This window comes from Elephantulus edwardii, unplaced genomic scaffold, assembly GCF_000299155.1.
Source record: "Elephantulus edwardii isolate Elephantulus edwardi_28Jun2011 unplaced genomic scaffold, EleEdw1.0 scaffold00010, whole genome shotgun sequence".
NCBI classification, from domain to species: domain Eukaryota; kingdom Metazoa; phylum Chordata; class Mammalia; order Macroscelidea; family Macroscelididae; genus Elephantulus; species Elephantulus edwardii.
The window spans coordinates 23,634,154-23,656,298 of NW_006399760.1; the positions used below are offsets into that span (position 1 = coordinate 23,634,154).

The 22,145-nt window shown below is 38.0% G+C and overlaps 1 protein-coding gene across 1 annotated transcript in view; it reads right to left on the minus strand.

Annotated features, from left to right (window-relative positions):
* Positions 1 to 1,063: 1,063 nt before the first annotated feature.
* The window catches only part of STAM2 (signal transducing adaptor molecule (SH3 domain and ITAM motif) 2), a 67,421-nt gene continuing 46,339 nt past the window's right edge, over positions 1,064 to 22,145 (minus strand). Inside the window, exons 8-14 of the mRNA XM_006880774.1 lie at positions 18,623 to 18,717; positions 14,273 to 14,352; positions 14,044 to 14,131; positions 13,053 to 13,107; positions 4,703 to 4,856; positions 2,496 to 2,665; positions 1,064 to 1,601 (exon numbers count right to left, since the gene is read on the minus strand). Of these exons, the coding sequence (XP_006880836.1) occupies positions 1,373 to 1,601; positions 2,496 to 2,665; positions 4,703 to 4,856; positions 13,053 to 13,107; positions 14,044 to 14,131; positions 14,273 to 14,352; positions 18,623 to 18,717 (871 nt within the window). The 3' untranslated portion in view covers positions 1,064 to 1,372. The remainder of the gene's footprint in view (positions 1,602 to 2,495; positions 2,666 to 4,702; positions 4,857 to 13,052; positions 13,108 to 14,043; positions 14,132 to 14,272; positions 14,353 to 18,622; positions 18,718 to 22,145) is intronic.

Genomic DNA, 22,145 nt, shown 5'->3' on the forward strand with positions numbered 1-22,145 from the left:
GAGAATTGTTTTCAAATGGATTCTAAGTTGAAAGAATAAATGCTGTGCTTAAAAATCAAATGCAGTGATGTTGCTTCTAGCAAAGTAACCTTTAAAAATTAAACTTCAGTTCATGGTTTATCCCAGTCTAAATATGTCTGTAGTATATTTATTTGTATTTGTGCTATATAAAAAGTTGGTAAATTATGAAGTAATGGGTAAATTTTTAAAACCATCCCTTTTGATTTGCTACCCAATCCTTACAGTCCGGCAATCTATTAGTCCTATAAATGAACTTAAAATGTAGCCTTCAGAAAAACTGCATCAACAGCTTTTCTATCAGTACACACTGCCTACTATCATTCCACATGCTTAAAACTACTTCTGAAAGGAATGGCGAGATGTTTTAACAGCCCAGCAAAGGCTGGTATATGTCTCATCATATTATTGGGAATGTCCATGGCTCAAATTCAAAATCTGTAAAAAAGGAGTTCTATCTTTGCCTTCCATACTGAAGGAAGGAAAACACATGTACCGTATCTTCATTAGACAATGGCCAGACTCACTGAAAAGGTCGCTGGTAGCAAAACACCAGGGACCCTTGTAGGAACAGATTTCCTTGTACAGAGTGAATATATTCGGGGGGGGGGGGGGCACTCCTCAATCTATTGATGGCATTGGGTGGTAGGGGATCTGCTAAATGGTTTATTGCACATCTGCAGTTGTATAGTCTTCACCATTAGTAATAGAAAACATTTTTGTTCCTTGCAAATTGCTCTTCCTTCTGTAGACAATTATATGCTAATTATTACTCAATGTAACACTGAGAGTGAACCTGACAGTACAGCAAACACAACTGCAATTTAAGGAGCCAAAAGGAAGTATGTTGGCAAGCCAAACGCTTACACAGAAGTATGTTCGCATTTTAAAATAATAGTGTGTGTGGGAAATTGAAGAGGGGGAAAAGTGCAGACAAAAACATTAAAAAGGTTTCAGTGCTCTCTTTTTATCACGATGTCTTAAGGGGGAAAGTTTTTTGGTTGTGGGGTTTTTTTGTGTGTTTTTAAAGTAAAACACTTATGCTTAGCTGTTTAGTACTTATTGGTGTCCAGATTTATGAGGAGGCATTTTAAAACAAGACAAAACTAACTAGAAGCATCGTTGATCAGAACTTTGATTTCAAAGAAATTGGACTAAAAAAAACAAAAACCCCCAAAAACAAAAAGAAACAACCCTTTTATGGCCTTAGTAGAATTAAGATAGGCTTTTGTGCTTTATTCATGGTCCTTTGAGTTGAGAGATTATATTTTTTTTCTTTTAATATTTTCAGACGAAAAACAAAGGACTGAATAACACACTTGAGAATGCTTTCAGGAAAATGCCTGGTTTGTTTCTACAGGAGAGGCTGCTGATGGTAATTCGTCTGCTGCTGTGCAATGGAATGGGCTGGAACGGCCAGTGGAAAGCCCGCCACTTGTGGCAAACTGGAAGTAGTGTTCTGATAAGATGGCATCTCCACAGACATCGCCATCTGCTGTGTGTAAGCCGCTGTACCGGGAGCTGATTGAAGATTAGAGTTCTGGGTCATGTACGTGGGATTGGAAACAGTGTCTTGACCAGTGCTACAAACAAAATTTCCAAAAGAAAACCACCTTTACTTTATATGAACAGAGTTATAGTCAGAGAGCAGTCATAATGGCAAAGTTAAAATGCTTTTTCCATCTTCTCAAGTCCATGTAGCACTGCCAGTGTGATTATCAGTCACTCCAGCTACCAAACACTGACAAAGTGATTCTGACATTTATTAAAAGAAGTATATTCAGGAAGACCAAAAGCATAATAGTATAAGGTGTATGCAATATAAGTGCCTACAATCTCTCAATAAACAGAGAAAAGATTTTTGAGGAGGTGGAATTACTAAAGTGTAAGACTTCTGTTTGTTCCTTAGATACCATGGCATATATTTCTTTAAAAATACATCATTTCAAATTACAACAAACATATGCTTTATAATACAGGCACATTCAACCAAGTATTACATGTTCATTTAACTAACCACCAGCAGTGTACAGAAAGACTCCTTCAGAGATTATCTATACACGACCATATTCAAGTAACATTTTCTTTGGCTTAAGCAAAATGAACAGAAAGCATGATGTAAAGATGCTTCTCAGAATAGAGCTACTAGTACCAAAAGTACACCACAAATTCTACAGCCCAGAAACACTTCATTTTTTTAAGGGTCAAAGTAATGGCATACTGTGATTTTTAGAGGTGCACGCGGATAAATACGTTAGGGATTGCTCAATTAGGCTGACTGCTACGTGAAGGACAGCATGGAATCAATACCCACAAAGGACAGCGACTCGAAGGCAACTGACAAGAACAACAACAGGCATGTGCAGTTCCACAACTTCATCTTTATAAGGAAAGAAGCTACAAAGCATCATTCTGAAAGTTTGTGGACTTAATTAACGGATACATTTACAAAACAAACACAGCTCTTGGAAACTCACCTTAAATACGGAGTTTGCACAGGTTGCGCTGTCACAGAGGAAGTCACACTCGGAGGCAGAGATCTCATTGGGCCCATGGGATCTGGTCCTAGGCTGTAATTCTGGGCGACAGTGACTTGGTGAATGCCTTGACCCACATAGTTTCCACCATGTGACTGAACTGGGTATGGCTATTAACCAGAGAGAAAATGTTCACTCACAGAGCTCTAAAAACATCTACCAAGCAGTATGTTTAAGACACTGAAAGACTTAGAGCAAATGCTGTAGACCTTTGGGGAGGAATCCAGTTTTACTACTTATCCACCCTGGTATGAAAAGTGTGGAGTTCCCAAATAAAAGTGCCAAATCAACAGACACTTATAATTTGCCTATCTGTCTTTATATATTGCAGGTGGAGCTGGAGGGGAAAAGACAAAAGGGAGGAGTATACTCTTAAGGACTGGAATCTATCCAGGTTGTCTCTGCCTCCCTAAGAGATCTTTCCATAGAGTCACAGAAAATCACACTTCTCCTTGGAGGAAAGCACACCATCACTTCTTGAGACCACTTCTACCATGATGGCCGTTTTTACCCTACTCTCAGACGACTCATCTAATTCCTTCCCAAGCCTCAACTCATGAGGAAAAGCTGAAGAAGAAACTGTATCAAAGAGCAGCAGACTCTCACTGGCAATGCTACCTTTATTTCCTGTCTTCAGGTCAAACAGGAAAGAAGTGAAAAAGCAGTTATGTGGATAAACAGAAGATACATCCTAAGGAAACAGCAGAAAGCAAGGCATAAGGCTCTTCTGACTACTTGTATGTGCTCTATTTGTCTAAATCTTAAGGGTAACAGCTTCTTTAGGACAGGATCCTCATGGTGTCAATTATATACAGCATTTAAAACAATGCACAATTTGAGTTTTAAATTGTGCAGATATAGGTTATATAAGAAATCAAACTCATAGAAAGCTAACTTTTTAAAAAAATGTTAGGCAAATCACAGTTGTGTTAAACAATACACAAACAAAAAAAGACCTGACACAAGAATGACGAATGACCTTTTTCACGCACAAGAAAGCAAGTACAATGTACAAGTCTATCATACAAATGGTGTGAACTTTCCAAGTCTGTTCCATTTTCACAGCAGCAAACAACTTTGAAAGCAGAGGCAACTTTGAAGACACTCTAGTTGTGTCTTGTATCCAGAAACCATTCCTATCCTCATATGTCATGACTCATCATTAAGTTCAGGGAATGGAAAATTTGATAAATGATCAGATGAGACAGTCACCACAGTAACTAATCTTATCTTTTGCTTAGCAATTATGTATGTAAAGTTGTCTAAACTGTGCAGTCATATTTCCACTGGTGTCTCTTCACAACTCCTTTCTCTACCAGTTTTCACAAATCAGCAAGATTTGCTCAATCATAGAGTCATTCTGAAACTCAATCTCTAATTTGCTGGAATTTGGAAACAACTTCGGACTGAGGATGAAGCACTTGCTTCAGTTTACCAGTATAACAAAGGTGTAAAGTTCCGGAAGATGATGATGCTCACAGATGGAGCCTGTCACAGGCTTCGAAACTAATAAAATCAAAACAACAACAAAAACCCAAGCAAACCGTAGGACTCATTGCCCAGGATGGAGTCAGAGCTGACTCTTGGCTGACTCTCCACTGAGTTTCTAAGGTTATAGACCATACAGGGAGGAGACTGCTTATCTTTCTCCCAGGAAGTCATTTGTGGACTGTGGACTATGCCACCATCTAAGAGAAGGACATACAAATCAAGGCTCAGAGAACAAAGTAAGGTCATTATATAGGCCTTTAATAACTATGTTAAGTCCGAGAATTCCTGAGCATAATTTTTAAAAAATGTTAAATCCTGCTTGCTGAGGAGCAGAAATAGCATCATCATCATCTTATTTGGAGAACTCTGGAATGGCTAGCACTAAATCACTTTAAGCTTACAAAAGCACAAGAAGAACCAAAACTTTCCTCATTTATTTCAGAGTCACTCATGTTACAAATGAACTAAGCTATATTTATGAAATTTTAATGTCTAATTTGTTCTGATGAATAATTACTTAGCCAGCTAATATTGCTTAAAAAGGTCAAAGTAAGTTTTATACATCACAGAACTTTTACCTACGATTTAAAACAAATTAATTGAAAAACTTGTTTGGTTTTTTTAATTTGACAAAGGTTCTCCAAGAACATGCTCACCTGCACTGGAACCCCAGCTGACGCAGGTGGGTAATGTGCTGGAGTGTGGAGCTTTGAATAGACTGGATACACTGGAGACTCATTCATCAATTTGTTATACAGTTCCAGGGCTTCCATGACTTTAACATTCAACTCAGACAGTTCTGAATGCTTCCTGATACAGAAGAAAGGAACTTTAATAATCTTCAAAATATTAAGTATATATTTAGCAAGAGGTTATATTTTAAATTTAGCATTTTTTTTTAACTCTGGTTTTAAAAGATTCTTTTTACATACAAGCAAAAAATAGCCACAATGGGAAACTGGTAGAAAGGAGTATTTCATTCTTATAATAGGTAGGCTCATATATCAGAGAAAGCCTTTTTTTTCATGTCTCAAAAACTGCAATCAAGTAATAATTTTTTTTTCTGGGTAATTTTGTTGCATATGGTAAAAGGTTTCTGATGAAAACTCGATTATAAAGAACAGTAATTTTTTAAATCTAGATAAAAGTCCAAGACTTAAATTATACATGGCAGTAAAGGAAAGCCCATTATGAAGCCCAGAGTCTCTTCTGGAGAGTGATGTGACTGAAATAAAATACATTCTCACATATACACAAAACAACAAGATCACACACAATTTCATTTGTTTATATCCTTGAACTGATCATCTGAAAGAAAAAAAAAAGGACTGAAATTCTCTTTAAACATTAAGTGAAAACAACATACATGTGAACTAATCTCTATTGCTCATCTGTTGGTCTGTTTTTGAGAAAATAAGTGAAATCAGGTAACTTAGTATTTAACCACAGCAAATCCAAATTAAGAGCATTTCTAATTTGGCTGAGGAACCCTAGAATCAATCTTTGTGACCTGAAACATTCTACTTATTCCACTGGAAGTAATAAGGAACTCCTTATAACCGAGAAGTTTTTAACAGTTGAAAGGCCACTTGTGATCTAGAAAAAAGCATCCACAAGCCTGCTTTTTAAATGTGGTTCTTTCTATACAAGGTTAGGAATGGCCAGTTCAAGGACAACAACGACCATTACTGCCTTCCAGTCCGTTCTGACTCATGGAATCTTCAAAGGACAATGAGAACAGCCCCCTGGGTTCTCAAGGCTGTATGCAAATAGGCTGCCCACCTTTCAATTAACGGTGTAGCTCTTCCACCAATGCACAAGCAGGACAATTTGTCTTTTAATGTTTAACAAATGTGCCCTCATTTAGAAACAACAGACATACTCCCAAATTCTTCCTTACAATCACTTACAATCACTTTTACTTGCTGCAGGTGCATGAAGCTTGTAAATAAATCACTGAAGACATTTTAAGTCTTTTCTTGAACTAACCAAACCAAAAATCAATCCTAGCACCAACCTATCAATTCTGACTGACAGTATGCCTGCAGGACAGAGGAAAGCGGCCCCAAAGGGTTCCCAACGCCGAAATCTTTAAAGAAGCAGACTGTTGTATCTTCCCCCCCCCCCCCAGGCTGGCTAATGGATTCTAACCATCATCCTCTCAGCAGCCAAACACTTTAACCTCAGTCCCACCAGGGCTCCGTCATGCATGGAAATCCCCAAATCTACTGCCAACGAGTTGATTGTGACTCGCAGTAACCCTGCCCTAAGAGTTCTGGAAATCTTTATGAAAAATGATGACCTCATCTTTCTCCTACAGAATGAAAGGACGATCTCATCTTTCCCCACCTTTTTTGGCTGCTAGATTCGTGAATCACTGAACAACCAAGGTTCCTCCTTTTACTAAAACCAAACCCAAACCCACTGCCATCAAATTGACTGATGCATAGGAACCATATTTGACAAAGAAATGCCCATAAGGTTTCCAGGTGTCATCTTTACAGGAGCAGACTGCCTAACCTTTCTCTCAGACAGCAGCAGGTATATTAGAATCAAAGATCCTTCAGCTGTCAAAGCTTAGTCCACTGTGCCACCAGGGCTCCTCTGCCAATCTGAACTAAGGCCAAGTAAGAACCATTATGTACCCACAAATTTGACTTAATGGATTAAAGAAAAATCAGGAACAGATCTTAGCAGGTAATCCAAGGTCTGCTTGTTACAGAGAGGAGAGAGAAGCAGAGGCAGATGATAGCCACCAAAGGATGGCCAGGTAAATCTTATCATGACTTGTCACTCTTCTGTCATCAGAATTTCACTCAAACTAACAGAAGTGCTTATTTCCTCTCCTGCATGAATGTCTAGTTTAGAAATACCAGATGGAAAACATACAGAAAGCTTCAAACATTAGTGCCCATGATAAAAGATGTGGGATTAAGAACTGGCTCTAGGAGGCTGGTCTCCATAAACCCAGTGTGATGATGAAACACAGGAGACAACAGGAGGGCATCATTCCAGTTATCTCCTACTCTAGGGAAGTTTGCTCTATGTGATTTTGCTTTTACAAAAGAGCTATGAATAGGAGTTGCTACATGCTGTTGGGTTGGAAGCAACTTCCAGCTCATCTTCTAGTGGGTTTTCAAGAGTATAAATTGCATGGGAGTAGACTGCCCAGCTTTCTTCCATGTAGCAGCTGATGGATTTGAACCACATGCCTGTAAAGTGCCAGTGCAACTAACTTTTTACCATTAGACTACCAGAGCCATGATTAGTAGTGGCACCTGTTTTCACTGAAGAGGCACCATGTAACCCAAGCAGCCCAGCCACTAGACTGTATATACATTATTTCTACTTTAAGCAATGTACTGCATCTTTCCTTCTTTTACTGTATGTTGGTACTATTTTAAGTTTTATTTGTTATTTGGTATGTTTTGACTCTTGGACTACTCAAAAATTTTTTACTCAATATTTCTTACATAAAGTAATAAAAATTGCTTCTTTGTTGTAAGCTACTATTAGAGTTATGAGAATGTTTCATTAAAAAAAATCTATCAGGTAACAGGAAAACCTCTAATAACTCATGATATGTTTGCGATTAACTTCAAACAATAAAACTATTTACTGAGCTATATCCCAAGACCATTAGGTGAGAGAGAAAAGTCAAAGGTTTGGATTTCTCTATTAAAAAGTCTGCAATCTATTAGGAAGCTAAGCTAAAAATATATAAAATGGCAAATGACACAAGATCTCACGTAACAGCACACAATGTTAAGTGAAATAGCTGGGCAACAGCTGTATAAGAGTTTAAAGGAGAGGAAAAGCAGTTGTGGCTGTGGTAAACAAAAGATTTCATGGGAAACTTGGTACTTCAGCTGGTAACTGAGGAAGGATGAACAGACGGAGTAGAATAGAATAAGCTAGGTCAGGGTGACAGTGTAGATGCAGGCAGGCAAAGGAAAAAGGGCAAGGGGAAGAATGCAAAAGAGTATCTTGATTAACGCAGGAGAAAACTTAGAGGATAACAGCAATAAGATTAGACAAGAATGGAACATAGTTAAATCGAGACTATGTATCTCTCATTAATAAAGCTATCTACTTTATCCAGAGTCAATTTATAGTTTTACTCAAGATAATTTCCGACAGTCATAAATGCCATAAAATCCCAACCCATACTGTGAGAGATATAAGTAAAATGTAAGATTCAACTATCTGACTTTTTCTTCTTAAAAGCAACAAACTTGTAATAATCTATTCAGGGGAAAACACGTATTAGGTACTTTAATCTTCAAATTTTTAAGCATGTATTAAAAATAAATTGGGCAACAAAATTTACTTTTTAAATTTTTAAAATATAGTACATGAATAATACTTCACTTCTCTCTGAAAATTTAATAACGGTTAGACCATGCCACACATTGCTGTTGAGATGGAACTGATTACTAGCTGATCCTTCAGTGGGTTTCTAGGGCTGTAAATTGAATGGAGGAGACTGCGTATTTTTCAAATCAATACATAGAGTTGGGGTTCTTCTTAGCCCAACTCCCTGCCTATGGACTAAGCCATCAATTGTTGTTGCTATTATATTATATGCCATGGAATCATATTATATCTGATCCTCCAGTGGGTTTTCAGAGGTTGCAAGTCATCTCACATACTTTGGCCATGTGGTTGGAGAGGCTACTTCTTGGAGAAGGAGATCAAGCTTGGAAAGGTAGGGAGACAATGAAGGGAGAGGAAGACCCTCAACAAGATGAACTGACACAGTGACAAGCAATGGGCTTGAATATGTCAGAGATTGTGACGATGGCACAGGATAGGACAGGTTTCAGATCTGTGGTTCAGAGGGCCATTATGAGTTGTACTTGACTCAATGGGACCTAACAGTAATAAGTCACATATGTGGAATGATATTACTCATCTATCTTCCACTAAGCAGCTGGTGGATTCAAACGGTTAGTTTTTGGGTTGGCAGTGCAACTTCTTGCCACTCGGTCACTAGAACTCTCTCAAAAATGGTAGCCAATAAAATTTTGCTGAACAATTGCAAGGACTTTCGAGAGTACAAGCTGCAGCTATAATCAATGGCCATAGAGCAAGAAACCATGAGTTGGTCTATTACAAAACTAATGAAAGAAGTGGTTAACAGTGGACCTCTCACTCAAAGAACAGGCTCACATCAGATAAGACTGCTCTCAATTACTTTAGGTTTTATTCTTTGAAGATGTTCTTTTCATTAGCAAAAATTTATACTATAATGTCTTCTATAGCTTTCCATGTCAAAAGACATTTATCATTGACAATGTTTTTCACTCTAGAATGTATAGACATGATTTGTTAAAACCAATTTCCATATTAAAAGGCTTTTGTTAGCCCCAAATAAGCAAAGCACTCCTTAAGAATAGAAGAACAGTAGGAGGTATCTCACTCCCTGATTTCAAATCCTACTACACTGCCTAGATCAATGGAATAGAATTGAGAATCCAGAGATCAACCCATCTATCTATGGTCAACTGATTTTTGACAAGGAGATGAAATCAGTGAAGTGGGGAAACGACAGCCTTTTTAACAAATGGTGTTGGCAAAATTGGAAAAATATCTGCAAAAGACTCAAGCAAGACCCACACCTCACTCCATACACAAAAACCAACTCAAGGTGGATCATGGACCTAGGACTAAAACCAAGGACTATAAAATTCATTACAGAAAAGCTAGGAACAACACTAGAAGTCCTAATCCACAACATAAACAGTCTTCCCAGTATCCTGGAAAACCTACAACCAGGAGAAGATAACATAGATGAATGGGATCTTCTAAGACTCAAATCCCTATGCACATCCAAAAACTTCTCCAGTAGGGTAAAAAGGGAAGCCACTGACTGGGAAAAGTATTCGGTAACAACATATCAGATAAGGGACTTATATCCAGAATTTATGAAATACTTGAGCACCACAACAAGATAAAGGTAAAGAATCCAATAGAAAAATGGGCACAGGATATGAACAGGCACTTCACCAAAGATGACATTCAGATGGCTAACAAGCACATGAAGAAATGCTCAAAATCCCTAGCCCTAAGAGAGATGCAAATTAAAACAACTATGAGATATCATCTCACCCCAGTCAAAATAGCAAAATTTAACAGAACAGCAAGCAACAAATGCTGGCGAGGTTGTGGAGAAACTGGAACCCTGATTCACTGTTGGTGGGAGTGTAAAATGGTGCAACCCCTGTGGAAAGCAGTATGGCGCTTTCTCAAAAAGTTGCAAATAGAGATACCATTTGACCCAGCAATTCCACTACTGGGAATATACCCTGAAGAGACCATAGCTGACATCCAAGCAGATATATGCACACCCATGTTCATTGCAGCTTTGTTCACAATAGCAAGGAGTTGGAAACAACCTAAGTGCCCATCAACAAACGAATGGCTAGAGAAGCTGTGGTATATTCGCACAATGGAATACTATGCTGCATTGAAAAACAAGGAACTTATGCAATATTATTCAAAATGGTTGACTCTGGAGAACATTATGCTGAGTGAAATATCCCAGTCACAAAATGACAAATATTACATGATGCCACTGTTGTAGAATGGGACTAACCTCGGGGTTGGGGAGAGACTGAGTAAGATGGGTTCAATAATGTATACTGCACTGAAACAGAGGAGGGAGAAAACTGTTTAAAAGAGATATATGACTAGGTATTTCTGTCATCACAGGAGTCTAGAGCGAGGGCTACATGGTGGAGGGGACCTGGGGGAGGGCTTGTAAAACAATGAAAGAATCCTTTCTTTTACTTTTCCATAATTTTTGACTCATGTACTTATAACTTGTTAGTCAAATTCGTGTCTTCTAGGTTGCAACACCCCCATGATGCATCTTCAAGGATATGAACATGTACGGCCAAGCACAATCAATAAGAGTGCATCTAAATTCCAAAATCAATCTCCATAATAGTCTATGTGTTTCCTACTGCCAAAGGGGCCCTTTAGAGTAGTGAGAGAAGATCTTCACCCTGAAACCCACAGCGTCCCTTTTCAGCAGGAAGTAGCTAAGAGAATACGCCATCCCCTTTTCCTTATGAATCAGGGTGAAGTCTCTCTCAGGGAGGAGTGATAGGGAATGGCAAAGGACACACCGACAAAGGAGATTAATCAGAACTGACTTGGACAAGCACTGTGGCAATTGGACAATTAAAACAGACATTCGGATGGCGGGGAAGAAGAACAAACTGGGGAGGAGGGTAGAGAGAATGGTGCAGCAATGAAGGAATGAAAACCCAAAATCCCTGTAAATGTTCAGTAAAACTAATAAAATTTAATAAAAAAAAAAGGCTTTTGTTACTTCCAACTTTTTTTTTTTGGTGAAAAATACTATGCTGACAGACAGACATTCTATGAGCAAATCTTTGCCTCTACCTCTACATAGTATGGGATTGAAATTGCCAAGCTGATGGGATATGGATTATTTTGGGGTTCTAGAATGGTTTCTAAAAAATGATACGGTTAGCCACACTTTTCATAACACTGATCACTTTCCTATTTAAATTCTTCAAGTCTGATAATAATCCCTTTTCTTCCACTGACCATGGATTCTCCCTTCAACTTCAAAGAGAAAGCCAAAAGGGCAGACCTAAGAAAGAATTCAGAGCTCTAATAGTCTATTACTAACTGTTAGGAACTTTGGTGGCTTACTGGTAAGGAGCTGAGCTGCCAACATAAAGACTGGCAGTTGAATCTACCAGCTCCTCCATGGGATAAAGACTGGCATTCTCCTCCCATGTGATTTATTAGCCTTGGAAAATCCACTGGAGGGTCAGCTAAGATCCACCGCACACAACAACAATAAACTTGTAAGGGACAGTTAGCCTAGACAACATGACAAAATTAAAAGGACAATAGGCAGACAAGGAAGTAAGAAATTGTACTGTTTAGTTTTGCAAGTACTAGAGAATTTAAATGGAGTTTTTGGTTGGATATGTGTGTGTGTGTGTTAAGACCCATATTAATACCTGTTTTAGTTAACTGAAAGAAATCTGAAGATGATTTTTACATTTGGGGGGGGGGAAGGTAAAGAGTGAAACGAGCATTCAGCATTTGTTTCCAATGAATTAAAGAGAGAGTAGGCACACAAAGCAATGACAATGCCATCACCAAGATCCTTCCCTGGGAAACCACACTCAGCACTGCAGCATCAGCTGCCAGAGTTCTGAAATGTTTATGAACACAGTTTTGTTAATGTTCTTGTAGATTTTATGTGCATTACTTGATTATTTTGGGAGTCTGGGAATGCTCAAACTTTCCCCATAATGATTAATTGCTTCTTTCTGTTATGCTGTTTTGGCTCATGAAAGGTTTCATAGAAATATTCTTTTACTTATAGATGGGGAGGGAAACCTGTACCACATTTCCTTACATAAGAGGTGAACACTTGCCTAAAATTCCTATTCCCATTTCATACTTTATTGAGATTAGTCTACATTACTTATTTACTATCTCTCAATTCCAGCCTAAATAAGAAAATAAAGATTGGCACTATAAAAACAAGAAACCTATTGGCTTAATTGTAAAGAGTTAAGCTGCCAACCGAAAGGCACACAGGTTGAGTCCACCAGCTGCTCTGCAGGAGAAAGATGGGCAATTTCCTGTGTGACTCACTGCCTCTGAAAATCTGCTGGAGGGTCAGGTAGGAGTCGGTTCTGACTGGAGGGTACATAACAACAAGCAGCACTTGCCATGGGGTGGGTGGAGGAGAAATGCTGTCAAAATGAGAAATACTACAATCTCCTCCCTTGTGATTTACTGCATCTGAAAACTCTCTGGAGGGTCAGTTAAGGGTCGGTTCCAACTTGACAGTGCATAAAAAACAGTATCTCTTTTTTTAATAGCCTGGTAAGTTGAAAAGCTCCAACAGATTGTAGAGTTCCACAAAACTGCCCCAGTTTAAGTTCTGCCAAAAACAAATAAACACAAGAAAAAGATACTTTCTATTACTTGCATGAAAAATCTCACCTATCAATCTCTTCAAGTTTTTCATCTATCATTGGACCCATCTGTTGACAGATATCTGTAAATACAAAAATACTTACAAATCTAGAACCTTAAGCCAGTTTCAAGAACCTTTAACAATTTTTAGCTTTAACAATAAAGCTCCATTATCTAATAGTACTCATCGCACAGAGATTTAAGTCTATGCTAGAAAAAGGGCTACAACAGATCCAATTTTAATGCTGTTCACCTCTAATATTAATATCATGTGACCAAAGAGAAGGTAAAGATAAAAATCAGAAATTCCAATGTTTCTTGGAACTTATTAAAACACAATTTTATAGGCTGTGAAATCTGGAGCTAGCTCCAAGTCTTAAAACTACCCAGAAAACTAAGTAAAATGAAATTTGAGCCAAAGTATATTAAATATGTTACTATAAGCAGATCAAATGTGAACATTTTTCATTTGATACATTCTGTGTATTTCCAAATGTAAACATTAATGTAATGAATAGCAAAACAGTCACAGTTAGCTTTACACCTACCCCCACCCCCCAAAAAATTCTCCATTTACCAGAGATTTTTCTTTCAAAGGATTTTTTTTTAAAAAAAAAAATTGAACTGTAAGAAGTCTGTTTTAATGGCTTCAAGCTTTCTTATGGTCTAAAACACACATCAGCATGGATCAAATAATCACATTACAAGGTTAACACTGATTATCTCTAAATTTGACCTTTAAAATCATATTAAAAGAGAATCAGGAATAAGATTTTCTAGTAATTTAGTTATTAAAAATGCCAATCTCTTCAGCCAATCTCAATAGTAGGTTTAAAAAAATACAAAGACTTCTGTTTAGAAAAGGATACGCATGTTTATGATGATCTTTGCAAGTAATATTATTTTATTATTCTATTCCCCACCAGAAATTTCTAATTTGTAGAAGCAAAGACATGGCAACAAAATCAAACTGAGAAAATAAATATGACTAAATATATTAAAGTAACCACTAAAATACCTTCTAAGTCCAAGAGGTCTTGGGAATCTGGTTTTGAATCTGTTGGATCTATACTTTGGAGTACCTGCAAAGCTCTATCCATCTTATCCTAAAAAAGTAATAGGGCACTTGTTAAAAACTCAGAAGTTTTAACTTCAGCGTATATATAAGATTACATAGTCCACGCATTCTCGAGGATTCATAATACATTTGAAAAATTCTTCATAGTTTGACAAAAGAAGAACACTACCTCATCTATACAAACAGGTTCAGGCTCTGTTATAACTTCCTCCACATCGTCATCGATTACATTCAATTTGTCCACGGCCGCTATGGAAACAAAGTTCATTTTAAGTTCTTCAGTATTTAGTATTTTAGTCATTAAATTACAGGTACTCCATGATTACAAACAAAGTAGAGGGGCGGAAAGGAAGCTCTTCAAATAGTTATCGCATTTCATAGTCTATATAAATCAATACATCCATTCATCCAGGTCACAAATGTTTACTTTGCACTTACTGTGTGCTTAGCATTATTCTAGGCACTGAACATTCCAGTGAATAAAGTCGAGTATCTTGCCCTCAACAAAACTTATATTCTCGTGGAATAAGATAAAATTATTAACAGAAGCTGTCCATTAAAAGCATTTCTGTGGAAGTGGAATGTTACCAAAGCAATGAATAAATATATAAAGACTGTCATCTATTTAGCTAATTTCAAAATTAAATTTATGAGCTGTTTCTACACTATTTTCTTGCAATTTAAAAAACCTATTCCTCCCATGAACAAAAGAATGTATTTGATTTCAATCAACTTTTGACACTAGTTAAAACAACAAACACAAAACAAAATCCCTTCAGAAGTAATGAGCTAGGAGAAAATATCTCCACCAACCCCTATCATGAAGTCAGTTCTAATATATAGCGCCCTTCCATCAGGCTTCCTAGGATGTATGTGTTTATGGGAGGAAACTGCTAGTCTTTCTCTCGCAGAGTGTGGTGGGTGAATTTAAAGCGCCAACCTTTCAGTTGGCAGCTCAGTACGTTATACACCTATGCTACCAGGCCTCCTTTGCATAACTTATATAAACTATTTAAATGTTCACTGCAACACTGCTAGAATGAACCATATTTTAATATAGTAAATTTTGGTATAAAAAATTACAATACAAATTTATATATAATCAGAGAATTTTGAAGACTCAAGAGTTAACCATCTCTTTCAAATATCTGAATTTGAGGAGGTTATTCTAACAGAATGTGGCCAAAAGAGCAGCATATATTAAAATATCAGAATATTTTTAAGATTGCCGTTTTCTCCAAGCTATGCCAAGGGGATATCACCTACATAGGATTCCCTGAGCATAGTCTATCATGTTATTAAAATTCATCCCTCCAATTTTTCTACCTATCTATAGGGTCAACTAAAGGAACAAGCGATACATAATAGCAAAGTATTCAGTATTCAAACAATTATTTCTCTTTCTCTGCATTACTTTAAGTGAACATAACACTTTCTACACACACAAATGATGTTGCACACAATGATTAAAGCACCTATTTTAAATTCTTTAGAATTAGTGAGGATACTACTAGGCTAACAGGGAAAGTGAGCTGTAATTCCCAAAGGCAGGTGGTTTGACCCTAACAGCTGCACCAGGGAAGAAAGATGAGCAGTCACCTTCTGTGTACCTCCAACCTCTGAAAACCTCCCATAAATCACCTATAAGTCAGTTCCAACTAAATGGCAACATCACCATCACTTGCTGGTCATAAATATCTCTAGCTTCAGATCCTTATCTGCATAATGAAATGACAAAACCAGCTATCTCAAAGAGTTGTGAAAATTAAAGAGACACGGGTTTTTAATAAAATAATCCAAAACACTTATTCTTACTTCAAATCACCATCATAATGAGAATTATACCCTTTCCTTCACACCTAGCTCCACCACTATCCTGCCTGCATAAGAAACGGGATACTGACAACTGAAGAATATTGTCTATTGCGACACAACTGAGTGAAACTCAGAAAATCTAAAATAGCAACATTACAGTCTTGACTACATTACTTGATTATTGCCACAAACTCTCCACAATCGCAGCAATTTGAGAAAGACTAAAATTAAAGAGTATTTCTAACCTCTGCAATAATACTCTTTCACCAAACCTCAAATACCCACTTCTTGACACAGTGTGTATTAGTAATGAATAAAACCAATATTCTTTGTATTACACAGACACAAACTGCCTTTTGCACTATGTAATTAGGTCAGGTTAAGAATTTATATGATCACAGATGATGTTACAACTGATAATTATCCAAGTGAATGAACTCTGAGAAGATTTAAAATATGGTAAGAAATGGTTAACAGAATTCTCCTGTAATAAATGAACCTGTAAATTTGAAAAGAAATCAGTTAACAAGAGTTAAATGTGTGTGGGGGGGGAGTGCTGTCTAGCTTGACCACATGGGACCCCTTAAGCTCAAGCAGAAGGGAGGACTGGGACACCACAAGGCAAGTGAGAAGCCACTTCCACATAAGTTAAATGCTAATATATTCTCTCAAGTAGTTCCCAACTTGCATAAAATTTTAGTTATGATAAACCACACAACCATTCTTTCTTTGAAAGGGTGTGGCAGGGAATCTATTTTATCATTAACAAGTAATATGTTGTCGTTGGTAGGTAGTGACTGTTAGTGACCCTATGTTAAACAGACTTGAACTCTGTTCTATCTTGTGCCATACTCATCATCTCTGACACGGTTGTTAGTCACTTGGTCAATTATTATCGTTGAAGGTCTTTTCTCTTTCACTGACCTTCCAAACTTTCTAATAGGATGTCCCCTTCCAAGGAACAGTCTCTCCTAGCAACATGCCAAAAGTATGTGAGACAAAGCTTCTTACTACCTATGCTACCCTCCCAAGCATGATGTCCTTCTCCAAGGACTGGTCCCTCTTTGCACCATGTCCAAAGTATGTCAGACGATGCTTCAAAATCCTTGCCTCCAAGGAGCAGCCTGGTTTAACCTGCTCCAGAATGAACCTGCTCATTTTCTTAGCAGTCCATGGTATATTCACTACTCTTCTCCAACACCACAGCTCTAAGGCATCAATTCTCTTTCTATCATCCCTAGTCATTGTGCAATTCTCTGATGCATAGCAAGTGATTACAAAGACCATGGACTGTATCAGGTGCACCTTAGTCTCCAGAGTGACATCATTGCTTGGCAGTACTTTGGAGAGGTCTCCAACAGCAGATTTTCCCATTGCAATACATCTTTTGATTTCCTGGCTGCTGGTGCCAAGAGTGCTGACTGACTGTAGAGCCAAGCAAACTAAAGCTGTTAACAGTCTCAATCTCTTCACTTTTCATCCTGATGATGCCAATTGGCCCAGGGGTAAGAATTTTTGTTTTCTTGATATTGAGCCTCAATCCATATTGCAGGCTACAGTCCTTGACCTTCTGCAGCAAGTACTTCAGGTCCTCCTCAGTTTCAGCAAGCAGGTTTGTGTCATCTGCATAATGCAGACTGTTGATAAGTTTTCCTCCATTCCTGATGCCACTTTTCTCCTCATACAACCCAGCCTCCTGGAAAATCTGTTCTACATATAAGTTGTAAAGATATGGAGATAGGATACATCCCTGGCATACACCCTTCCCAATTCTGAACCATGCAGTGTTTCCTTGTTCTGTTCTGACAACTGCCTCTTGGTCCAAGTATAGGTTACTCATTAGCATGAACAAGTGTTCTGGGATTCCCATTCTTCTCAGAGTCAGCCACAGTTTGTTGTGATCCACACAGTCAAAAGCCTTTGCATAATCAATGAAACACAGATAGACATTCCTCTGGTACTCCCTGCTTTCAGTCAAGATCCATCTAACATTAGCTACAATATCCCTAGTACCATGTCCCATTCTAAACACAGCCTGCACATCTGGCAGTTCTTTGTTGATGTGCTGTTCCAGCTGTTTTTGGATAATATTCAGCAGAAGCTTGCTTGCATGTGAAATCAATGAGTTTGATAATTTCCACACTCTGTCGGATCACCTTTCTTTGAAATGGGAACAAATATAGATCTCTTCCAGTCAGTTGGCCAAACGGTTGTCCTCCAGATTTATTCATATATGCTATATTGTCTACCATTATATAAAAACGTTATCATTTTCATGTCAATTCTCAAAGACAAAGATAAAAGATTGAACTTTTACTGACAGTAAAAGGCAACAATAATGAAAAGGTTAAAAAAGTTATTAAATTTGTATCAAATCCAACTTAGGTTATCAGTTAGTGAAATCAAATTCTAACTTAATACAGGGATTGTCTGCATTCAAAATGGAACTGAAATATTGAAGAGTAAAATAATAAACCTGACCTTGTTTAAGATTAAGGGAGCTCTGGTGATGAAGTCCGTAATGTAGGGTAACAGCTAACCCAAATGCCTAGCCACTCTTGCACTTCAGATACACAAATGACTCCGCCAGAGAAAGTTGGGCATCTCATCGGGGTGATTTATAGCCTCAAAATCCCTTAGTTAGGCCAACTGTGTGTCAGTTCCAACTCAGTAACAATGAGAAAGAGAGAAAACTTTAACTCACCTGCCTCAGACTCCAGGTTTAAATTAGTTGTTACAAAATTGGATGGAAAGAGTCCTACTCCTCTGTGATTTTCTCCTTTCCACCAGTTGGCATCACTGAAAATACAGAAAATATATTTGAGTATATTTGTATTACGAGACATTAAAATGAAAATTATAATTTAGCTTATTTTTAAAATATTACCTCATAGTCAGCTGTATTTGTTATTCTAGACATTTAATAAAAAATAAAAAAATAAAACAAAGCAAACAAAAACAAATCATTCACATTCTCATCCAAAACTCAAACTTACTCTACCAAGTCACTTTGTACTCATAACAACTGTAAACGTACAGTACAATGAAACTGTCCCATCAGGTTTCTGAGGCTGTAAGTTTTTATGGATGACTGCCTCATCTTTTTCCTAAGCAGCAGCTGGTAACATGAACTGCCAATCATTTGGTCAGCACCTTGACATTTAACCCACTATCCCAGGGCTCCTTTATATTAAACTTTACAACTGATCAGCAATTGCACAGGGTCGTACAAATTTGGGGAGCGGGAGGTAATTAGGAAAGACCTGGCGGGGACCTGAAAAGACAGGGTAATGGTGGCATAGTTCAATGGTTATTAATTTTTTTTAATGGCACCACTGGTATTGTTTATTTTAAAATGTGGAAAGCAGAACTACAGTTTCAATCTACGGTTTCCAGAATCACTTGTTCAGTTGTTGTTTGGTGCCAGTGACTCAGCTCAAATTCATAACGACTACTGTGTGGATTGACACAGTGACTGCCGCAGGGGGTGCAGTGTGGCACATGATGAGGATGGCACAGAATAGGACAGGGTTCAAGTTTGCTGTTCATAGGGTTGCTATGAGTCGTACAACTCAACGACATTAACAACAACACAGCAAACCCAACTACAACAGAAAATAACATTGTCCAACCCTGTGTCGTCCTCACAGGCTCTGCTGTACTTAACAAACTGATGCGGCCACTATACATTTCTTTTATTTGAGGAGGTGATTAATTTTATAAAACACAATGCAAAAAAACCCAAAAAACAAAAAACACCACAATGCATGGGAATGACTGTATGAAACACAATGTAAATGAAGAAAGTGTGAACACAATGTATACGAATTGTGTATGCAAACCAATATGAAATGTTGTTGTTGTTGTTGTTATGTGCCGTCAACTCGTTTACGACTCATAGCGACCCTATGTACAACAGCCCTAAAAGTTTTTTAAAAAACCAACAACCTAGCAATTGGTCTTATTTGGTTTGAGGCTTTTAATAAAGCATTACAGTTAATGCTGAAACCCTCTTTTATCAGTAATCCCAAGTTCCAACCTCACAACTGTCCTACCACAAGACTACCATCTTGTTCATTTATTCCTTCATACATACCTATCATCAGCTGCTTAGGCAGTCTCCTCCTATAAAAACTAGCAACCTATGAAACCTGGTAGTGTAATGTTATGAGTCACACAATCTACTGGATGGCAGTGGATTTTTGGTTTGTTGTTATTGCTAGGACCCAACTCATAGTGACTCTATGTACAACAGATCCTAACCCTGACCAATCTCACACTGTCACCACCTCTCACATGTTTAAATCCACTGCAGTGACTGCTCAGTCTTTAGAAGGGGACATCATGCCAAGTGGAGGGTCAGCAAGAGGGAAGATCCTCAATGAGATGGACTCACACGACTACAATAGGGTTAAGCACAGAAAAGATAGTAAGTATAACACAGGATTACGCAGCATTTCAATCTGTTGTACTTGGGTTGCTGTGAGTCAGAACAGACTCGATGACACTCAAAATAACAATGTTGTTGTTGTTATGTGCTGTCGAGTCGCTTGCAACTCAGTGACCCTATGTACAACAGCCCTAAACTCAGCTCTGTCCTGTGCCAATCGCACTGTCTCCGACACACCCATCCCAATTACCCCAGTCACTGAATCAATCTACCTCATAGAGGGTCTTCCCCTCCTGTACTGTCCCTTCACCCTACCAAGCATGATGTCCTTTTCCAAGGACTGGTCCCTCTTTACATGTCCAAAGTATGTCAGACAGAGCCTCAGAATCCTTGCCTCCAAGGAGCCACATGGCTTAACCCTCTCCAGGATGAATCTGTTTGTTTTCTCAGCAGTCCATGGTACATTCAATACTCTTCTCCAGCACCACAGCTCAAAGGCATCAATTCTCCTTTTATCCTCCCTAGTCATTGTTCAACTCTCTGATGCAGAACAAGTGAATACAAAGACCATGACCTGTATCAGACGTACCATAGTCTCCAGAGAGACACGATTGCTCTTAAGAACTCTGGAAAGGTCCCTGACAGCAGAATTTCCCATCACAATGTTGTTGTTGTTGTTATATGCCGCCCAGTCGTTTGCGACTCATAGTGACCCTATGTACAACAGCCCTAAACCCTGCCAAATCCGTTCAGCATTTGTTAAGCTCAAGGAACTGAAAATTCAAACCTAGAGTTGCTATAATCAAGGATGCTTTAGGCAGAATATTAAATGATCCAGGAAGTATTAAAAGAAGATGGAAGTCATTGCATCAAAAGGAATTGGCAGACACAGAAGAATTTAATGAAATAACATATGAGCAAGAGTCTATGGTGATGAAGGAAGAAGTTCAAGCTGCTTTGAAGGAAACAGCAAAAAATAAGGCCCCAGGAATAGATGGTATACCCATCACAACATATCTTTTAATTTCCTGGCTAAAATCCCCTCCCAAGTTTATTTGTTATTAATTGGGCAGCCTAGGGGTAAGAAGCTGTAGTGCAATCCCAAAAGCACATGGTTCCACCAGCTGCTGGAAGGATGAGCAAGTTCCTCCCTTGCGACTTACTGCCTCTGAAAACGCACTGGAGAGGCAGATGTAAGTCGGTTCCCACATAACAACAACAACTCATATTTAGGTCTTTACACAAAATCAGAATTTATATAGTGTGAAAAGTTTGAATCAAGTTTTATTTTATTCATATTCTATTAAGAGATAATCATGGAAAATTTATGGATTTGTTCATCTTTACCGATTTAAGACAATCCATGTTTGAAAGAACAAGGCCTCTTTGTTCATGAGCCTCTTTGAGGATTCCACTCTGTTTAACTATTGAACATGTATATTTACTACAGTTTGTGAATAAGCCTTGATACTTGGCCACAGACATATTCGACCAATATTTCTTCATAACTATTTCAATAACATAAAAATCTGTCCTCCCATGTTCTCTAGGGGAAAGCGCTACTTGGATTTTAATTATACACTCAAGTTTTAATACAAGAAAAGTTAAATCTTTACAATATCACACACGGTTATCTCTCCACTTCTGATTTATATTTTTCTTTCAAAGAATTTTATAATTTCCTCCATACAGGTCTTTGTCAGATTTATTTATTCCTTCTTGTTGTTGTTGTTATGTGCCATCAAGTCGTTTGCGACTCATAGCGACCCTATGTACAACAGCCCTAAACCCTGCTCTATCCTGTGCCAATCGCACTGCCTCTGACACACCCATCCCG